This window comes from Ceratotherium simum, chromosome 30, assembly GCF_057802395.1.
Source record: "Ceratotherium simum simum isolate JZ-2026a chromosome 30, ASM5780239v1, whole genome shotgun sequence".
In the NCBI taxonomy this organism is placed as follows: Eukaryota; Metazoa; Chordata; class Mammalia; order Perissodactyla; family Rhinocerotidae; genus Ceratotherium; species Ceratotherium simum.
In genome coordinates, this window is record NC_141929.1 from 24,660,984 (window position 1) to 24,682,134 (window position 21,151).

Here is a 21,151-nt window from a genome sequence, read left to right on the forward strand (position 1 = left end):
CCTGAATTAACAGGCCATTTTAAGTGCCATGATCTATGTCCTAAGATCACTAGAAAGCCATTAAAAGATTTTAAGTTGTAGGTTGAGTAATAGGATTTGATTCCAGGGAAATAAAAAAAATGAAATCTGGCCTTCTTCCAATGTCTTCTCCACATTACAGCCAGTTAAGGGGTGTTTGTAATCATTCATATATATGGTGGTGGTAGCCCTGGCAAGCAAGGGTGGTCACAGTGGAGAAAAGTGTATAGGTGTGATAGATATTTAAGAGGTAGTGATAACAAAAATCTAAGGATAGATTGCATTTTAGGTTGAGGAGGTGACATCATATTCTGACATGAGAGATTAGATGCACACTGGTGCTGTTTGCTAGGATAGGAAATGTCACAGGAGAACCAATTTTTGAAGATAGAGAGGAGAGAGGGGAGAGAGAAGGACAGTGAGATAGGGAGAGAGAGAGACAGAAGCTGGGCTTGAAAATGACGCATTTGAGAGCTTTGAGAATTTACCTGTAGAAATTCCAAGGTAAAATGAACAAAAAAGATGCATTTTCATTAGGAATTTTAGAATTTTCACATCTGGCCATTTATAAGTCAAACAACAATGCAACCCTTTTTAATACAATTATTGAAATGGAGAATACCGTTTCTCCTATCTTTCCCTGGACTCTTTTATTTCTTTTTTCAGTTGCTATTATAGTTAATGCTCTCATATGCAACTCTTCTTTCTCAGAAAATGATTGTTTCAATTCAGCAATGGCAGATGAGTTTCAAAAGTGTTCTCTTTCTTAGAGGTAATAACTATTAACTATGATCACACTGATAGAGATGATGAGAATGAGCAGAATAGGAATGAATAAAGAACTATTCCATTGGCCTGGTTTCCCAAGGCTCCCTGATGCATGACTGGCAGCAAGGTGAGGCCCCTTGCTGGCTTGTTTACTTAATAAGCATACCTAAAGCGATCATCTCAAACCTTACCTGCAGTACAAAGTTTGAAGGAAATGGAATCATTACACCAATTAGGAGAGCATTGGAAGACTTGTGCTCAACATGAGGATTTCAGTGCCTACCTTATGGCAAAACTATTTGGAAAACATTTTTGTTCCCCAGTCGCATAATTTCATGATTCTAAAAGATATTTTTATTTCATTAAATAAAAGTGTGTTAGTGCTAGAAGAAAAGTTTACACATCATCTGAACTAATCTTGTTCTATTGTGTAAAATGAGCCTAGGTTTATCCAAGGGACTCAGTGATTGAGTTCAAACTAGAATTAGGTAATGTTCTCTAGATTTAATTTTTCCTTTTGGGCTTTTAGTTCATTGAATGGTTATTTTTCCCTTGTTTTTGTTGCAATGGGACTAATACTTCCTGGTTGTCTGAGTTTGGGTTCCCCAGAAACAGGCACTGAGACGAGAATTTGATTATAAGTAGTTAATCTTGGAGATGATCCCAAGAAACGCCAGTAGGGAAGTGAGGATGTATGGGAGAGAAAGAAAGAAAGCCAATAATGTGCATTATCCAGCCAGCTACCACTGTGGGTGACTGGAGCTTTATCCCATTGGGAAACTCTGGAACACTGTAAATAAACAAAAGAAAAGAAATCGCTCAACGTTATATTACCAGAGTGGGGAGAAGCCTGAGATTTTATATAATAAGTTGTGTGAGTCTTTGAGGACTGCTTCTGTGGGGGCATTAATTTTCTGGTAGTTCTGGACTGACAAGCAGTGGACAAATTGGGTTCTGAAGGCCAGAAAAAACCCTCAGGCAAAGAAATGTGGGAGATGGCAGTTCGATGCAGGGCAGGTGTGTGCTGAAGTAGTAACCGCCAGGGGTTATGGTTAGGGTACCAACAGCTTCCTCTACACCAAAGAAAGTGAGTGATACCAATACAACAACTAAAGTGATTTGAATGAAAACAGGACTGATACCACTAATTAGACATATTTTACTGCCCCCAGAGGAGGATGAACATACACTACAATTGTATTTTGCCTAGAGAGTTTTGAAGGTAGAATTTTTGGTCTTCAGAGCAGTGAGGACTTTAGTAAGAAGAGAAGTGTTTCATGTGTCTGAACAGCTTGCTGCAGGGCAGAGCAGAAGTTTAGTAATTGGATTTTTATCAAAAATGGTCTACAAGTCTGTAAATATAAAGGTAACTTCAAAAGTGACTTTCAATGTGTTACACATTGCATCTTTCTGTGCTGAAATTAGCTTAATATTTTATGTTGGGCAACAAGGAATATCCCCACGGGCAGCCAATGTGATTATACAGCAAATAGGAAAGGACATTCACATAGACTCACTAATATCCTAATATAACTGCTCCAAATACATACTTGGTAAACATATGCTTGAATAAATTCCATATCTCAGGAGAGTCTCCAAGAGCGATCACTACTTCTTCTGGGAACTATTTGTCTCTGACTCATTTAAAAGATTGTATATTCCACAGCAAAAGGGGGATTTTTATCTTTCCCGTCACTGTATTGGTAGCATCTATACAGGAGTGCCCAGAACAAAGGAGGTGCCCAATAAATATTTACTAAATAAATTAATGAATGGATGGAATTTTTACAATGCTCAGTGTTTCTCCTCTTTTCTAAGGTCTATATCACTTCTCAGTACCAGAAGATGTGGTTCTTGGCACTGCCATAGGAAGAGTGAAGGCCAATGATCAGGATATTGGTGAAAATGCACAGTCATCATATGACATCATTGATGGAGATGGAACAGCACTCTTTGAAATAACTTCTGATGCCCAGGCCCAGGATGGCATTATAAGACTAAGAAAGGTAAGCTAAGGATGATTTTGTTCATCTTCAAAATGTCTCTTTGAAACTTAAGTTTTATAGTTTGGGTAGACTTCCTGACATGTTCTTAGAGCTGATTTAGCTTCTTTAGTTGTGAAAAAGTAGCGTCCTTTTTGTACCTCGTGTCCCTTGGCCTTACTTTCCATTTCAGCTAAAGCTCAGGTAAGCAGTTACCATGGTGGTACTAGCCTTGCATCTCACCCATTATTTCTCTCCTGTCTATGCCTCAGTGTTTTTCCATAAGCTGCAGAATTTGCTCAGTTCTTGTACAGAGCACTCCAACTGTGTAGGGAAGTCAACACTCTGAAGGACAAGCAAAGAGGGGCAAAGATCGGTGGACAGTTCCTAGTCTTTGAAGACATTATTCTGAGGCATATTGTCTATGGTTCCTAAGAGGAATTCCCAGTGGGAAGAAACCTCATTAGTCCACAGAGGTGGCAAGTTCATTGGTTTTTAATCCTTTTCTGTATAACTCGCCCCATTTCTGTACTCCTGCTTCCTGGAACAACTTTTCAAAATTCTCTGAAAGTCCCTAAGTCTTTATTGCAGGCTCTACTTTCAGGGAAACTCAAAGATAGACAAAGCAGTCAGCTTCAGTTCTTCTGGCTAGATATGTCACTTGAGGGACAAGACCAGCCCTGCTACCATTGGATACTCCAAACCATGCATCAAAAGTCCAAGCACTGTGGTAAATGAAGCTCATCTTTGCCTTGCTCCTGGGTGTGGGGCTACCATTGGAGAAAGAAACATCTCCATAAATAATACAAATAGTATAAGACAATTTGTGACTGCTTTTGCCAGCAACCAATTATTTGGTGGTAGATGTGAAAAATTCTGTACAACATTTTCCATATATATTTTTCACTATGATATCTACATTCATAGGTAGTACACAGTTCAGTATTTTATGGACATGGGTATTTGCAAGGAGAAATATCCTCATCGTGATTATTTTGTTCAATATTGTTCATCAGATCTTTGTCATGAAGTAGTACAACTTTTAATTTTTAAATTGCTTATTTATGAATAAGAAGATAGATGGTGGGCCACACTATTAGGAGCCAATAATACACAGGTATCTCCTTCCAATGGTCATGCTCTTAAAATCCCCATTGGACAGCTATTGACAATGGGAACCTGGAATTTTCTGGATATACTTTTGTATACAAAATAAATTTTAAATATCAATTTAGAGGAAAAATGGCTGCACTTATTTTAACTCTCTGCTGAGCAACACTACCTTTATATCTGGCTTGAGTTTAGGATCAAGAGTTGCAAAGTATTTAAAAACTCATTTTTGAAATAGAGTACAGTATAATTACAGTTGAGTCCATTATTAAATAACCCAGAGCCACATTTTCCTTGGGTAACGATTCCTAATGTCATTTTTATTGTTATTATTAACTACTATCCTTTGTTACCATAAGGTACTTTTATAAACTGAAGCAATTAGCTGTTTGCCGTATTTTTATCCACTGTTATTCATGAACTTGGAAGCAAATATATACATCTTGACACTAAGAAACACATGTATTTTACTCTAGAGAACAATGTGTAGGAAGCCATATTTCCACAATTCATGGGTCCTCTTTTTTGTCTGATAAATTCCTAAGGACACCAGGATGTGTTTGGGTACATTGTCATTATGTTGAGCTGAAGGTTAAGCAGAAGGTAATCTGCTGTACTTAACAGTGTTTGTGAAGAATTTGAAATTGCAAAAATGTTACAGTAGGAGTGACTGGCAAATTGTGAAGATGCTGATGTTGAATCATCTATTCGTGGGTACATGTGCCTAGTAATTTCAGAATAGACAGTGAAGTGAGTATCTGCCTTGTGTACTAGAAAAATATTTCAAAAAAAAAAGCCAAGTCCCATTAGAACTGAATTCCAATATAAGAATCGACAAAAATTTTTAAATAAGAATAAATACTTAAGCTCATACAGGAGTTCTGAAAGAGTTTGCTAATGCCAGCTTGTGTTCCAGCCTCCTATTTTTTTAAATCTGCACTGCAGGTTTAGGGTTCTGTTTTTTATAAGAAATTATAATGCAAACCTAAACTGTCTCTTTGAACCTTGACAGATGTACATCCTTGAAATCTGAAGTATTATGTGTTGCCAAGAACTGGACTGTAAGGGTTCTGATTCAGATGGGCTTCTGGTTTTTTAAGGGGACTATGTTCTTTTACCTAGCTTTTAGCTCTGTTTACCTAGGTCATTAACTAAAGTCTCTGGGGCTTTTAAGGAATGAGGTATTAATATGTCAGAAATATTGTCAGTAATGGAGCAATGAGGTAATTTCAAATTGCTTTTAAGTGGTTGGTGGAGACACAGCCAGACCTAGTTATCTATATTTACTGCTCTCCCTCTTCCTTCTTCTAAATATAAACACAAGTAGATATGTATCTGCATACATATTTCTTTATATGCCCACTTGCTTCATAGTACAGAACTCATAATAGAGACTGTGTGAGAATATCCTAAAAAACAATAAACCTGATTTTAGCCACATGATCAGTAGAGCAGCAATGTTTTGGAAGTGAAATAAGAAAACACTCTTTGTCGGGATTAGTGTTAAATTATGCCTTAAAATGTCTCCTTGGACTAAACAATGATGATTTCTACTTCTGTACATTTCACACACTGTTGCAGAAATGATAAAATATTCTTCCCAGATAGAGACTGTTCGATGCTGCCTTATCTCCTACCAGCAGAGGCCCGATTAACTGGCTGGTTGGTATGCAGGTCATGCCATCACTAGTAAAATTTTATTATGACTCTGAAGTGAAATTTTGATGGCACGATTCATGACTATGAATATTTTGTGAATTCCAAGTGAAATGAGCAAAACAAAACAAAACAATAGGAGATTAGATTCACTGAGCTTGTATAATAAACAGATATCAATAAATGCCTGTAAAATTTACAGGTTGAATCTGGGGGAATGGAGAGTGATCCCATTAAGGCTCACAAATGGGCTTAAATGCACGTAACTCTCATCCATCAGCATTAGACTCATTTGTTCTTGCTGCTGTGGTCATTAGTGAGAAACATTCATCTTTGTCATTTCTTAACAGCCTCTGGACTTTGAGACCAAAAAGTCCTATACGCTGAAGGTAGAGGCAGCTAATGTCCACATTGACCCACGTTTCAGCGGCAGGGGGCCCTTTAAAGATACGGCGACAGTCAAAATTGTCGTTGAGGATGCTGATGAGCCTCCAGTCTTCTCTTCACCGACGTACCTCCTCGAAGTTCATGAAAATGCTGCTCTAAACTCCGTAATTGGGCAAGTGACAGCTCGTGACCCTGATATCACTTCCAGTCCTATAAGGTATTTCTCTTTTAAAAGAAATACTGGCTACATCAAATGACAAGCAAATCAGTGCAGTTCTGTTTACATTCTGGGTGGCTGCCTTGGGGACTATGCTCACAGGACCAAGGAATTTTGGTCAACACATACTTTATGCATGTTTGTGTGCGCGTACGCACCTCTGTGTGCAAGATGTGCACACATGTGCACACACTTACTAAAAGCTACACACGAGACCCAGAGCCGGGAATATCAAGGTGAATAAAGCTATTCCAGCTTTCAGAGAGCTCAGTGAAAACACAAAATCACATATGTTTTGCAGTGCATTTGGGTGGATCTTTGATATTGCATATTTTTTGCTAGCTTGTGCATTTGTTTTTTTTTTCCTAGCTTTGGGAAAGTATTGCTAGGTTTCTCTTCCATCTCCTTTGACAGTTATGGTGAATTATATACAAGAATTTAGAGGTGTGAGACCACTGTCTCAATGCATTAAGAGGCTCCTAAGTTATTTCTGTGTTCGGTGTTTGGCTTTGAAATTATCTTCTTATCGCTTCGTGGGTGTTTCTGATAGGTCAGCATATCTGGATTGGTGCCTTTTAGACAAAATCTTTCTCTGCAATTTCAAAAATACCTTTTGTTTATACTTTTCCAGCTCAAAATTTTTTCCCAAGGTGAGAAATAATCCTTTATGATTTCTGCCTTTTTTAGAAATGAGGCTCAATTCTATTTTTTTTCTGTTGAACTGTGTACATCTTTTCTCTTTTGTCAGTCACCCAAATGACAATAAAGGTGCTCAAGTTAAATAGCTTTCTTCTTAAAGAACACTGAAAATATATAACTCCTACACTGGTCTCCAAGGATTAAGTGTTGGCTAATGATGTGTTTGAGTGTGGATTTCAAATACTGTCTTAGAAATGTTTGTTGAAAAAAGAGAGAGGGAGAGAAAACTAGATGAAGGAAGACAGTCTTAAAAAGTTATTCAGGTAATCTATGAGGTAGATGTCAACTCATCCAACTCATTCAATTTCTAAGTTACAGGGATCTACAGCAGATATCCTTCTAATTACTTCTTTATTTAGTGAAACTAGACAAGTGAGCTTTCTGGAGGTTTCGTTTATTCACTTTTTTATCTATTACATTCGCAATACTCACAAGGGTGCTGAAAACCTGAGGCTGGAAGTGAAACCAAGCAGAATAGTCAGTGCCCCAAATAATTTCAGTTTGGGCAAAAAAGAATTCTTTCCAGATCCAGAAAAGTTGTTTTTAACACAAGCCATTTCTAAATTCAGGATAATAAAGAGAGTATCCCACAAAAATTACTTCAATGGAATAATACTACTCAGCCATAAGAAACAATGAAATCCAGCCATTTGTGACAGCATGGATGGACATTTAGGGTATTATGCGAAGTGAAATAAGTCAGCGGGAGAAAGTCAAATACCGTATGATCTCACTCATTAAGTAGTAGATAATAACAACAGCAAACAAACACACAGAGACAGAGATTGGATTGGTGGTTACCAGAGGGGAAGGGGGGAGGGAGGAGGGTGAAAGGGATAATTCGGCACATGTGTGTGGTGATGGGTTGTAATTAGTATTTAGGTGGTGACCATGATGTCACCTATGTGACTGTCTAATCTATGCAGAAATAGAAGTATAATGATGTACACCTGAAATTTATACAATGTTATAAACCAATGTTTCTGCAATAAACAAAAAATTTGAAAAAAAAAGCACAACCTCTAAGTAGGTAAAACTTCACTTGTGGATTTGAGGAATGGTCAGTTGTCCATTCTCAGTTCTAAAGGAATTCAACAAGCTATAGACATACAGAATACCCTATACCCTAGGGACCTTGTATCTCTCAAAAGGCCAAGTTTGAAAACAAGCGCAGGAAGTAATTCCTGCAGGAAAAATAAATTTACGTGGGCATCCATTTCTGGATAAACATGAAGTTGTGAAACGGCTTTCTATTGAAATCCTGATAAAAATCGGGGTAACGGTATTTGTTGAATGAGTGAGTCCGACGCATTTTCATGTTACACTATTTCCTCTGAAAGAACAGAGAAAGGAGCAATTACCACCTTCTTCACATTTCCAAGCATAAGAGAGAGAATGTGAAGAGAGTAAGCAAGGTCGGTCCAGCTGAGAAACTAGTCATGGGCCAGTTTTAACACTTGATTTGACGAGATTTCTACTCTTGTTAGCAAGGAACACATAGGGGCCTCAGGAGGAGGCCAAGCCAAGGACTCTTAGGGAAAGTGGGGTGAGGCAATCACATATAAACTCTAAACGTGGAATCCATAGTACCAGCAGGAGTGGACTTCCCGTGCAGAGAGATGTTCTTAATCAGCTAGAGATGAAGCTCGAGGAACTTTTCATACCATAGTGATAGTAATCTCGAATTGGTGGAACTGGGTAAACACTCCAGCTTCCTAGTTTGCCACATGTTTTTGCACTTTTTATGATCTATCCATTTACGGATGAAAAAAATGGAGATTTACTGATAGTAATTCCGGTTCACAGAGAATCAAGTGATGATTATCATTGCAGTTGATTGTTATTATTATTGCTCTTGTTATTTTTATTATTGTCACTGGTATGAAAGGTAGGAAGCTTGAGGCTGCTTAACAACAACTGCTCAACTTGGAAGCATTTTATTTTCAGGCGAACTAAAGGGATTTGGGGCTGTGTTACCAGGAAGAGATGGACAGATAAAGTACCGTTTGATGATACGGACATATCTATGCTTCTGATAGATGTCAAGCTGGTACTAGTTCCTTGGCATCGATGGTCCCACCCAAAGAAGAGGTGAATAATGTTTCAAAGCATTTACAACAGGGCTTTGAAGTGTTATTCGGAAGGCGAGCCCCACACAGTTCCGACTAGATGTGGATTGGCTCCATGGGATAAGGATGTAAGAATCACCAACTGCATTTTTCAGCATCTGTTTGGCATTTTTGCACTTGTTTCCTACTTCCACCCCCAATTGGGTTATGAAGAGCAGCTTTCCTCTCTCTATGCACAATTGGTTAATTTGAGTAGGAAATTAAATTTCCTGACTAGCCAGAGCAGTACATAGTTCCTTAAGAGTCTAGCAGACAGATTTAGAGCCATTTAACCTTTTTAAACAGAACTAGAGGACATGGATATTCAGGGAATTACTGAGTAACAAATAGCAAAGCATGTTTGTCTCTTTAGGACTGTTGTATTTTATATGCTGACAAGAGTGTATCCTTCTTTTAAGGGACTGTTTACTTTGCCATCAACAAGAAATAAACATTTATTGTGGCATCTGCCACATTAAAACATGCAATCATTTATTGGTTGGTCAACTTCCCCTAAGACTCAACTTCTTTTTAGAGCACATTGTCAAGCTGGAAATACCAGTATTTTAAAATTCTTATACCTAAACCTATATCTATATCTATATCCATATTTGTATCTGTATTTATATCTGTGTCTATATATGTATATTCCCTTCCAGGGAAAAATAGACAGTGTCGTAGAGGCAAAATTCATGGTCTTACCATCTCCCTTCTAGGAACATTAATTAAACATTTGCTGTTTTCTTCAGTACTATATGCCTCTCAGTAATATAGAATAAAGTTGTGTAAATTATTTAAAAGATGATGTATTTTGAATTTACACAAACTAAGATTCGAATCCTATCACCACTGCTTCCCAGTCAGGCAGCTGGTTTCTAGAATTCTCTGAGACTCAGTTTCCTCATCCGTATAGTGGGATAATACCATCTTCCTTACAGGGTTACTGAGATAATTAAATAAAGTTATTAAATAAAATATGTAGTAGCTATTAGCATTACCTTTTAATAAAAGCTAAGCCACCATCAATTTCATATCTTAAATGCAAATTAAAAATCTAATACTTATTTTAGTAGAGATTCTTCTACTAAAGGTTGCTGACTTTGTGGAATTATCTGGATTTATTTTTGTAACAGTTACATGCTAAGTAGTTCAATTAACTTCATTTAGTCTAATTTGTCCCTGCTGCTGCTGTGATATTGTTACTAGTGAGTGCTTAATATGTGGCAGGGATGTGTTAAATATACTCCTTTCATTCTCTAACACCTCTATGAGATAATATGTATACTAATTATCCTCATTTAACAGATGAGGAAACTGAGGATAAAAAGACTGACTTGCCAAGTATCACACAAATAGTCAGGAGTGGAACTGAGATGCATACCTGGGTTTTTCTGACAATACAATTCCTCTCTGTCCCCATGCCACACTCCCTTTCTTCCCCTGTGATCTTTTTGACTCCAACTGTGTCTCTACATGTTGGGACGACTTAACAGGACCAACTTTAATGGGAATAATAAACTATTCATTCTCTATATGGCCTCATTCAATCCAAGATGCATACCAAGAAAGAAGGAAGATATACCATGTCTGTGAAGTTAACCAGAATATGGGCGGAGTGTTCCTTGCTCATCAGTCTAGTTTTTTTGTATGAATTTGTTACTATTAACTGTGAACAAAATTGTGATTTGTGAGACAAAAGGAGAAACAACGTTATTGTTATTTGATGAATCAGACATTGTGCTAAGTTTCTATTATGTATTATTGTACTTAATTCTCACAAAAGACACCGTGAAGTAGTCAGTATGATTCTAGTTTTGTGGAGAAGGAAGCCAAGGATCTGGAAGGATAAGTTCCTTGTGCATGATAATATAGCAGGAGGTGTGGGGCCTGGGTTTAAACTCACATTTCTTCTTACTATTGACCACGATGTCTGTGCATGCTTTGCTAGCTTCTGGCATCTTGCATGAGGAGTAGGATAATGACAGGTAATGTTTACTGAGCCCATACTTTGATACAGACACTCTGAAATGGTGTTATATGCAGTAAATTATTTATATTTAAGGCAAAAATTCCTAGCACAGAATAACTGTTAAATATAAGTCAGTGCTCTCATGTAAACCTGCTATGGTTCATTTTTTTCCTCTCAATCAATTTATTTCAAGTGTGCATTTGGTGTCACCAAGGCGTTGAAATGGCATGTGACTGTGTTTTAGACAGTTGCTTCCTGTTTCTTTCAGAGCTCTCACTTGAGTAAGACTATGTGAACTGCTTAAATTAAAAGTGGGACTGATGGCCATTCAGCAGGCAGAGTAGGTTGACACATGATCATGGTGGCCACAGTCTGTTGTCCTAATTCCTCTCTTGAATGTAAGTGCCCACTCAACACAAGAGCATTGCATTTTTTATCTTACTTGTATTCTGGCGTTTTTATAATTCACCTCAGTTACTAGGCTTGCTGTTAATGAGCTCTTTTCCTGAAAATACTCTTTATAGTCCTGGTATCCAATGATGCTAAAGGGGAGATATTTCAGACTGTAGAGAACCCGGCATTAATAAGGAGGATAGACTGTATATCAATTGACTCTCTCCTCAATCTTGCAATAACTTCCATTTTTGGTAAGGACCTACTTTTTTTAATTGTGATAGGAACACTTAACATGAGATCTGCCATCTTAACAGATTTTTAAGTGACCGATACAGTATTGTTAACTCTAGGCACAATGTTGTACAGCAGATCTCTAGAACTTGTTCATCTTGTAGGACTGAAACTTTATATCCGTTGATTAGCAACTCCCCACATCCCACATCCCCCAGCCCTTGGCAACCACCATTCTACTCTCTGCTTCTATGACTGACTATTTTAGATACCTCATATAAGTGGAATTGTGCAGCACAGTAGTCCCCCTTTATCTGTGGGGGATACATTCTCAGACCCCCAGTGGATGCCTGAAACTGCAGATAGTACCGAACCGTATATATACTATGTTTTTTCTTATATGTACATATTTGAGGAGTGACAGCAAAACTAACACAGATTTCTTTTTCCTTCTTCATCATTTCATGGTTAGAAGATTTGTTCTTATCTTAGATCTTAGCAACCTCAGCATACGATTTTTTTTCTTTGCTTATTGAGTCAAGAACTTTCACCTTTTCACTTAAAGTAGACACTTCACGGCTTCTCTTTGGCATATTGGAATTGCCATCATCACTACTCTTGTGTTTGGGGCCATTATTAAGTAAAATAAGGTTACTTGAACACCAGCACTGTGATAGTGCAACAATTAATCTGTTGTGACTGATAGGTGGGTAGTGTATACAGGGTGGATACACTGGACAAAGGGATGATTCATGTCCCACAGAGAGATGGTGCAAGATTTCAGAGTGGCACAGGATTTAAAACTTATAAATTGTTTACTTCTGGAATTTTCCATTTAATATTTTTGGACTGCAGTTGACCACAGGTAACAAACCATGGAAAATGAAACCTCAGACAAGCGGGGACCACTGTATTTGTCCTTCTGTGACTGGCTTATTTCACTTAGTGTAATGTCCTCTGGGCTCATCTATGTTGTTGCATATTACAGAATTTTCTTCTTTTTAAGGCTGAATAATATTCCATTCTATATATATCACATTTTCTTTATCCACTCATCTGTTGATGGACATTTAGATTACTTCCACATCTTGGCTATTGTAAATAGTGCTGCAGTGATCATGGGAGTGCTAATATCTCTTTGAGATCCTGATTTCAATTCTTTTGGATAAATAACCAGTAGTGTGATTGCTGAATCATATGGTAGTTCTATTTTTAATTTTTTAAGGAACTTCCATACTGTTTTCCATAGCAGCTGCACTACTTTGCATTCCCACTAACAGTGTACAAGATTCTGGTACAAGGACTCAGTCTTTTTAAAATAATTAAAACTTGGTCGTTTAGTTCCTGCAAAATCTGAGCCAGATGAAAGTTTGTCTCACCATTCAAAAGTACTAACTCTTCCAAATCATTGTTCCCAAAAACTCATTGTACCCGCTAATACAACAAACAATAATTAATTCATTGATTGTCATATATTCATTTAGTCATATAGCCATCTATTTGTTAATTCATATTACTTTATATATATATTTATTTATTTTAATTTATTATATTGTACAACTAATATCAGTGGAACCCACATTTTCCCAGGGAATTTCTATGAAGTCAGAGCCTCTGCCTTCATGGATCTCATTCTATAGTAAGGAGGCTGGCTGAATAGCCATGGAAAACCTAAGCCCGTCATATTTATCTAACCAGCCTTTAACACATGCTATCTGAAAATGATAAATAAAAGTAGATTATGGAACTTTAGAGTCACATGGAGGAAGAGATTTCCTAATGAAATTTGAATAGAAGCAACCGTAGATAGCCAATGAGGCTAAAGTGGAAATATCTCACCCCGTAGAGAACCTAGTGTTCATTTGGAGGGTGGACTGCGTGTTTATAATTTTCTCTCATTTTTTATTCCCTCTCTCTTTCCTTCTCTGCCTCTCTCTGTCTCACTATAAAGAGATGCTTTGGATAGAAAAAGGCTCCTTTTTCTCCTTAGAGGAATAATAAATGCTATGTAATGCAGGGACCTTAGAATTCTGGGACTAGTAGAACTCAGATAATATTATTTATTAAAGTAGTTAGAGGAACCAGTAGAGCAACTAGAGGCAAAAAGGTGAAAACTTGTAGATGGAATTTTTGATACTCAAAGTGCATGCTAGAAAATGTTAAAATGGTTTCTTTAGGCATAATAACAAAAGCTAGAATGAAATTAAGCAGTGAGAAAGAAACAGTTGGAGTTCAGTGAAATATAATAACTGATTTATAACTAAGGGGTTTATTTCATTATATGTGGCTCTAAATAGCATCTTCACTTGCAGTTGGCTCAAAATTGTGTCTTCCTATAAATTTTCCATATAGAGGCTGCAAACCAATGTTTAGCAAAACATTTTTTCATAACATAAAAGAGCATTTATGCCTGTTAAATTTGAAAAATAGATATACACTGCCTTTCTCCAAGAGTAGCATCTCCCTGTGCTCTAAGGAACACTACTGCGACTAAAGACTTTGTAGCCAGATCAATTTGAAGTCAAGTTTCTTTGTGCTAGGACTTCACAGGTAAGTTAATTTGCTAAGGTGCATTGCACTCTTTAAGAAGGAGAACATGTAAGCAGCACATTTAATCTTTTAACTCTGTGTGGTTTTGGAGAGCATCTATAGCATATAATGTAAGGGAGGGCACTCAGGCTCCTGCGCTGGTCTGTGCTCTAGATTCTAATGCATCAAGCATCACAAATATCCTGACACTTATTCCTCTATGTGTAATAGAATATGTGTCTTTTTATTACTATATGAGTTCCCCTTTCTCTCCTTTTTTTCCCCTAGAACCCACTTAAAGGAGGACTCATGACTTTAGTGAATACTTTGACTCTATTACTCTAGGCCGGGAGCCAACAAACTATAGCCTGTGTGCCAAATCTGGTCTACCCCATTTTTTTTTAAATAAAGTTTTATTGGAACAGAGCCACCTTCATTCTTTTATGCCCTACAACTGCAGAGTCGAGAAGTTGTGACAGAGACAGGGTGGCCTACAAAGCCTAAAATGTTTACTGTACAAAAATGTTTGCCAACCATATACTAGACTGATAGGGGTTTGGATTTTCATCAGTAATTTGAATAGTTGGCTCCCGCATCATTCCAGGATATTTTTCTGTCTCAGAAACTCCCTAAAGATAAGACTTTAAAAATATTTTTTTAAACCTGTAGCAGTCAAAGAAATTCTTTGTATTAGAATCCAGCTATATGTGGTGGGAATTGGAGCGTTAGAGCCCTTGGGACCTTAGTCCTCATGGGGCTTGTGACACTGTGCACTCATCTTGAGTCTGCCAGAAAAATCTGGCTTCATTTTGTGTAGCTTTTGGGAAAATCCCCATAACTACCATACAGGCTGTGAAAGGGCATTCTGAAACATACAGTGATGCTTACCTGCTTGGAGTGGGGAGTTTATTTGTTTCTTGCATGAATTTATTATAAAACCCTATTTTTCTTCCATTCTCCAGACCTCAGTGATGATTACAATACAGGGTTTTTAGATTTGAGGCTGGTAACTCCCTTAGCTAAACTCTAGTCTCTGCATTTCAATATCTTGACAAATTCTGTGACTCCAGCACCATTTCTCTATCTAGAAGCATGAGGTTGCACAAAATAGAATTTCCCTTGGAATAGACTTGCTCTAGTATGTTCACCAAACTCTAATGTGTTTTCTCCAATATAAGAGATTGTATTCAACAAGTGATACTGAAGATATTCTGTGGATCTTTATTCGTGCATATTTACTATTTTAGTACGATACCCTGTACAGATATCTCATTTACACTTTATTACGTTAATTCTGTGAATTATACATATTCCTATTCCCACTACACAAATGTGTTAGAGGTTGTTTTCCCTGGAAGTAGATGGAATGTGAAGTGCAAGGTGTTTGGTAGGGGCAGAAGGAGAAATCAAACCATAATGCAGTCCCATCAAAACGTTGGCCCAGCCCAGCGGGTCTCTCTGGAATTAGTATTTATCATCATTGGAGTCCTGCATCTTGCCAAAATGGTCTTTATCCCTCTGCTTGCTTAATCTCCAGATAACCTCGGAGAGGAGGCTCTCTGCAAATGAGGCAGATTCAAAGGAGCAGATAGCTGGAGGTTGTCTACTGATTGCTCCCCACATAGCTCTGACATCCTTCCTTGAAGGGGGATCTGTGCAGCATCTCTCCATGTCTCACTTGGAAAAGCACACTGAACCTCTTCACTAGTGAAGTAATTTGACTAAATCACACTGCTAGCTATGTAGCTCGCAAACCCACATGGTGCCACCACACTTCTCAAAATGTGGTGTCTTCCTTTAGGCAAAAATATATTTGTTTTACATTTTGAGATGCAAACAATAAAGAGTCAAAAGATTTGGCTGAAATGTTATCAGTGTGGTATGGTAAACCTGGCTATTAATTCTGAAAAACTATCAAACTGCGTGCATTAATAAAATATTTTAAAACAAGTGATCTAGGGAGGTAAAAATAGCACAAGAATCTTGAGAAAGGAAAAAATTTAGAAAGTGCTGATCTGAGATTTAAAAAGTTTCTGTTTTTTTTTTTTTTTTTTTCTGATTGGTGAAGTCTCTGTCACCTCTAGGGAACAAAACTTAATAATGTGTACATTCTAAGAAACAAAGATGCTTGTGTAGGCTGAGCAGTGTTATCTAACATTATTATACTCATAAGGCAAAATAAATCCCCTATTTTGCATCACAACAAAGGGAGATTGACATCCTTATCTGATGTTCAAATATTTATGGGACTCATTTCAAGCAAGCCTTTATTTTTCCTTATATTTCTACATTCTGATTTGACACAATTTGTTATACAACCTTGCTTTTGATAAAGGACAATCAGATTTGACTTAGTGTTGCAGAGGAAAACATAATATTGCATATTTTAAGAAGAGAGCATGTTAAAAATGGAGGAATGCCATTTCCATCCCTCTATCAAATGTTTATTAGCTCTATCCTGTGTATTTCAAGCCAATTCACTGGGGAATGGAATAAGCCTAGTTGAAATGCCTTTCAAATGGGCCTCAGGATACAAATCCAGTTTGGGATGGTCTACTGAGGTATGTAGCTTCACGGTAAATGAGAATAAGATTTATGAACCTCCTTAAGAAGGGTCAAAGTTATGGAAGATATATTAATGATGCAAAGGACAGCCAAAGACCTAAATGTCCTTCCAAAGCCAAGAGTCTGAAATTGGACACAACAGGTGTGGAAAGGGAGCAGGACCCAGAGCATGGTTAAGTCGTGGGGGTCTATTCACTGACAAAAGAGAAGGCATGCCTGTGTAACCTTTATTAAACCTCGAGTACATGATATTGGGCTTTACACTTGCTTAAATACACAAGAATAGGTTAGAACATGTGGGCAGGCATTGGGTTTAGGGATGGGTATTTTTGATGTAAAATACCTTTGTCCTCCTAGAAAGAATTCCATCTTTTTGAACACTGAAATGGTGTGCTTATGTTATTACTGTTGTGTATTATACAAGTCAGCAAGCTATTTCGACATAAATGCATTTCCAGCCCTTAAGAGTTAACGGGCCATGCCGGCCCTGTGGCTTAGCGGTTAAGTGTGTGCGCTCCGCTGCTGGCGGCCCAGGTTCGGATCCCGGGCGCGCACCGAGGCACTGCTTCTCCGGCCATGCTGAGGCCGCGTCCCACATACAGCAACTAGAAGGATGTCCAGCTATGACATACAACTATCTACTGGGGCTTTGGGGGGGAAAATAAATAAATAAATAAAATTATAAAAAATAAAAAAATAAAAAGAGTTAACGGGCCACATCTTGTTCACTTATTAATGCCCAGCACTTACCATAGGTCCTTAGTGTTTACTAAATAAGCCTGCATGTCAAATTAAAATTTCAAAATGTGTATAACTTTATGACATTTTCAAAAAACGTGCTTTGATGTAGTTATGCACTACTTTTTTATTATTTCTTGGGTGTACATGTTATCCATAAACACTTTTTTTCTATGTAATAAATGATTTTGACCAAAATTGGACAAACTAATATAATCAAATACAACCATACTTGTGGCTATCCAACGGTTAGTAAGAGTTTATTATCTGTCAGATACTGTAGTCAGGATATTATACTTATATCTCACTAACTTTATGACTGGGAAAAATGCATATTATCCACATTTTACAACTATAGACATTGAGAGGACAATTTTTATGGGCTACTCAAGTAATTTCTAGCGAGGATTAAATGAGAAATTAATATACAGGGCTTAGCAGAGAGGCTAAAAATTAAGAAGGCCATGATAAATACATTAAATAGATTATTAAATCTTAATTCTGTGTCTGGTTCTGTGGTCCAGACTGCTACATATTAAGGTGCATTTTCTATCTTACACCATCTCTGTTCTATTGTCCATGTAATATTCACCAACTTTGAATGTTCTTTCAAATAGAGCAAAGGCATCATTGGCATGATTGACAGTCCCAAAAAGATTTTTAAGAGAGTTGAAGGATACTCTTCACTCCTAGATTTCCCTTGACCTCCTTAGGTCATCGTGGGCCTGTGGAGATTCCTGGGAATTGGTTGGGATTCCTGTGACCTTAGGGTGAACAGTGATCATCAAGGTCATCATGGGGGTTTCAATATAAAAGAGTTTATCTTCACAACTCCAAATCTCCCATCACAGAAAAGCATGCACCAGAGATAAATCTTACATAGCCACTGTAAGGTCCAGTTTCCATGTATTTCTGGAAAGACTTAATTGTCTTTTTTGTTAATATTTATGTGAATATTTCTGACCAGTTTGGTGTATTTGAATAATTACATAAAAATGGCTAAAGAAGACAAAAGAGAGAGAATATTTGTCTAGTTTGAAAGCAATATACATTAGTTATGGGCCTTCCATAAGGATGTTTCCTCAAGAATCCTCCATCTCTTTTACTTCCCACATCCATCCAAATAATCACCATGTCCTGTTTATTTTACTTTCTAAGCTCAAACACTGACATCTCTAACGTGAGCAGTTACAATAGCCTTATTTGCCTGTCTCCTACCTCTTGATACTCACACAGCTACCACAGATCTAACTCAATTTAGATCTGTGCTGTCCAATATGGTAGCCACTAGCCACATGTGACCCTTTGAATTGAAATAAAATTAATTTAAATTAAGTAAAATAAAAATTTCAATTCCTCAATTACACTAGCTAGGTTTCAAGGGCTAAATAGCCATATGTATCTAGCGGTTACCATATTGGACAGTACCAAGCAGACTTCTACATCACAGGAAGTTCTGTGGAACTCAGCTGTGGTTTAGACCATATCCCTCTCTTGCTTTGGTTTTTCAAGTGGATCCCCATTTCCTACAGGGAAAAAAATTAATCCTCAGCATGGTTTGCCAGGTCCTTCATGAGTTGCTCCTTGATGCCCTTCCCCCATTGAATCTTGAACTTCAACCACACTATCCTTTGTTAAGGTCTTCAAGCACACTGAACATCTTTCTAACTCAGACTTTTCGTATTTGCTGTTTCTTTTGGCAGGAATATTTTTGTAATATTTTATACCTCTCAGCCCTTTTCCTTTCTCTTCATGAATATGTCACTGTAAGTTTTCAAAAGGCTTATTTACTTTCATTGTCTTTCTCCATATATAGACTCAGTTACATGAAAGCAAGGCCATGTCTGTCTTGGCACCTAACACAATGCCTTGTACATAAGAGATATCCAACAAAGAGTGAATGAATGAAGAAAGGAAGAGGCAAGAGGGAGAGAAAGGATGGGAAAGAAATAATGGGATGTTCATCTGTCAGATCCTAGCTCTTACCACACCTAATCTGGTCCTTCAATTTCATAGTTTTCTAAACAAATAGAAACTCTCAAGATTTTCTATATGCATTCCTTTCTGCTAAGGATGCTCTCTGTACGTATTCTACCTGGAAAAATCCTACTCATTCTTCCCGTCCCAAACATATGCTACATCCTCTTGGTGTCATCTCTTACCACCCCTCACCCTTCCCCAGGCACATTTGGAGACCCTTCCTCAGTGCAATGTAAGTGTGACTTGATTACAGAACTTGCCACTTTTCGTTTTAAGCAATGAGAAAGTCACAACCAATGTGTCTGAGAGGAGAGACTTTATTCAAACATTTAGCATCATACTTGACCAAAAGAAGCTGTCACTAAAACTTTATTAAAATTAAATAAAAATTTTAAACTTAATGCCTTCACAGTATGTAAAACTGTAATCCATTTTTTCATATTTGTGCCATCATATCATATTTAGAATTTTCAGTTATGAACAATTATTTTGGTGACTCAGGGAGAAAATTAGAGTTTCTCCAAAGATATTATGTAGATATTGAAGAATTAATCATGAATCAAATTTTATCTGAGATTCACTGTAAAGAATTCTTTTTTTTGGTTCTGTGGCTGCATAAGATTCTGGCTTTATGATGTTATTTTTCCAAGGTGTAAGTGGAACAGACTATAAAACAAAACACACACTCAGGAAATGGGACCTCATATGAACTGACAGATTTGGAATCTGAGATTTCTGTATTTGACCCTAAATAAAATAAAGGTACCTGAAGATGATTGTGTTGGGTGAATCTGCTTCATCCTTTGGATGAAAACAGTGAGTCAAAATATGACAATATTATGTCTCTCTCTACATGGACACCACACACCAGAATATTTCAAATATTTTGTTGTTGTTTAAAAATACCTAGATATTTGACAGAGTGTCTTTTAGAAACAATGATAAATACTCAATGTAAAACTACTTTTAAAAAGCATGAGGAAATTACAATGCATTATCTAATTCGGAATTCACCTTAACCTTTAAACGAAGACAATCTTATTGTTCTCATTTTTTAGATGAAGAAACTGAGGGTTAGATATATAAATTGGATTAGCATAGAAGTTAGGAATAGAAAGATCGTTTCTTGGGAAAATCATCAGGTGTTTCACAAATATTACAGTGGGAAGAATGTAGTTCAGAATAACTTTTTAAAGAAATCTGTTATTTATTTATCTTTATCTGATTATTAAGGTAATCAGCGTAGCTGCTTGTGTACACTCCAGACTTGAACCTGCACAGTTTGCCCATGTTGCACTGAAGTCATTGGGAGTGAAACAGGAGATGCCTTGACGTTGGGAACTTGGTTCTGAAAATCCTTAAAATGTTCTTGACATTGTCACAAACTAATGTTCTTTATCTCAGACCAGAAACTGTAACTGGGCCGGGGACAGAGGGTCTCTGTAGCAATGTAGTGTTCCAAGCAGGGTTGGGAAGAGGAGGTAGGAGATGTTTTAAATGAATAAATTAGTTGAATGTATGTACATATAATATTTTGATATTGACAACAAAATCTAAGTCTTGGGCTGGCCTGGGGATGTAGTGGTTAAGTGCCTGAGCCCTGCTTCGGGGGCCCAGGGTTCATAGGTTTGGATCCCAGGCGTGGACCAACACACTGCTTGTTGAGCCATGCTGTGGCAGTGTCCCATATAAAGTGAAGGAAGATGGGCACAGATGTTAGCCCAGGGCCAATCTTCCTCAGGAAAAAGAGGAGGATTGCCAACAGATGTTAGCTCAGGGCTAATTTTCCTCACACACA

The 21,151-nt window shown here is 37.4% G+C and overlaps 1 protein-coding gene across 1 annotated transcript in view; it reads left to right on the top strand.

Moving 5' to 3' along the window:
- CDH8 (cadherin 8) overlaps positions 1-21,151 on the top strand; it is a 335,632-nt gene that overhangs the window by 188,241 nt on the left and 126,240 nt on the right. The window contains exons 6-7 of the mRNA XM_004431676.3: positions 2,605-2,792; positions 5,885-6,138. Coding sequence (XP_004431733.1) covers positions 2,605-2,792; positions 5,885-6,138 — 442 coding nt within the window. The remainder of the gene's footprint in view (positions 1-2,604; positions 2,793-5,884; positions 6,139-21,151) is intronic.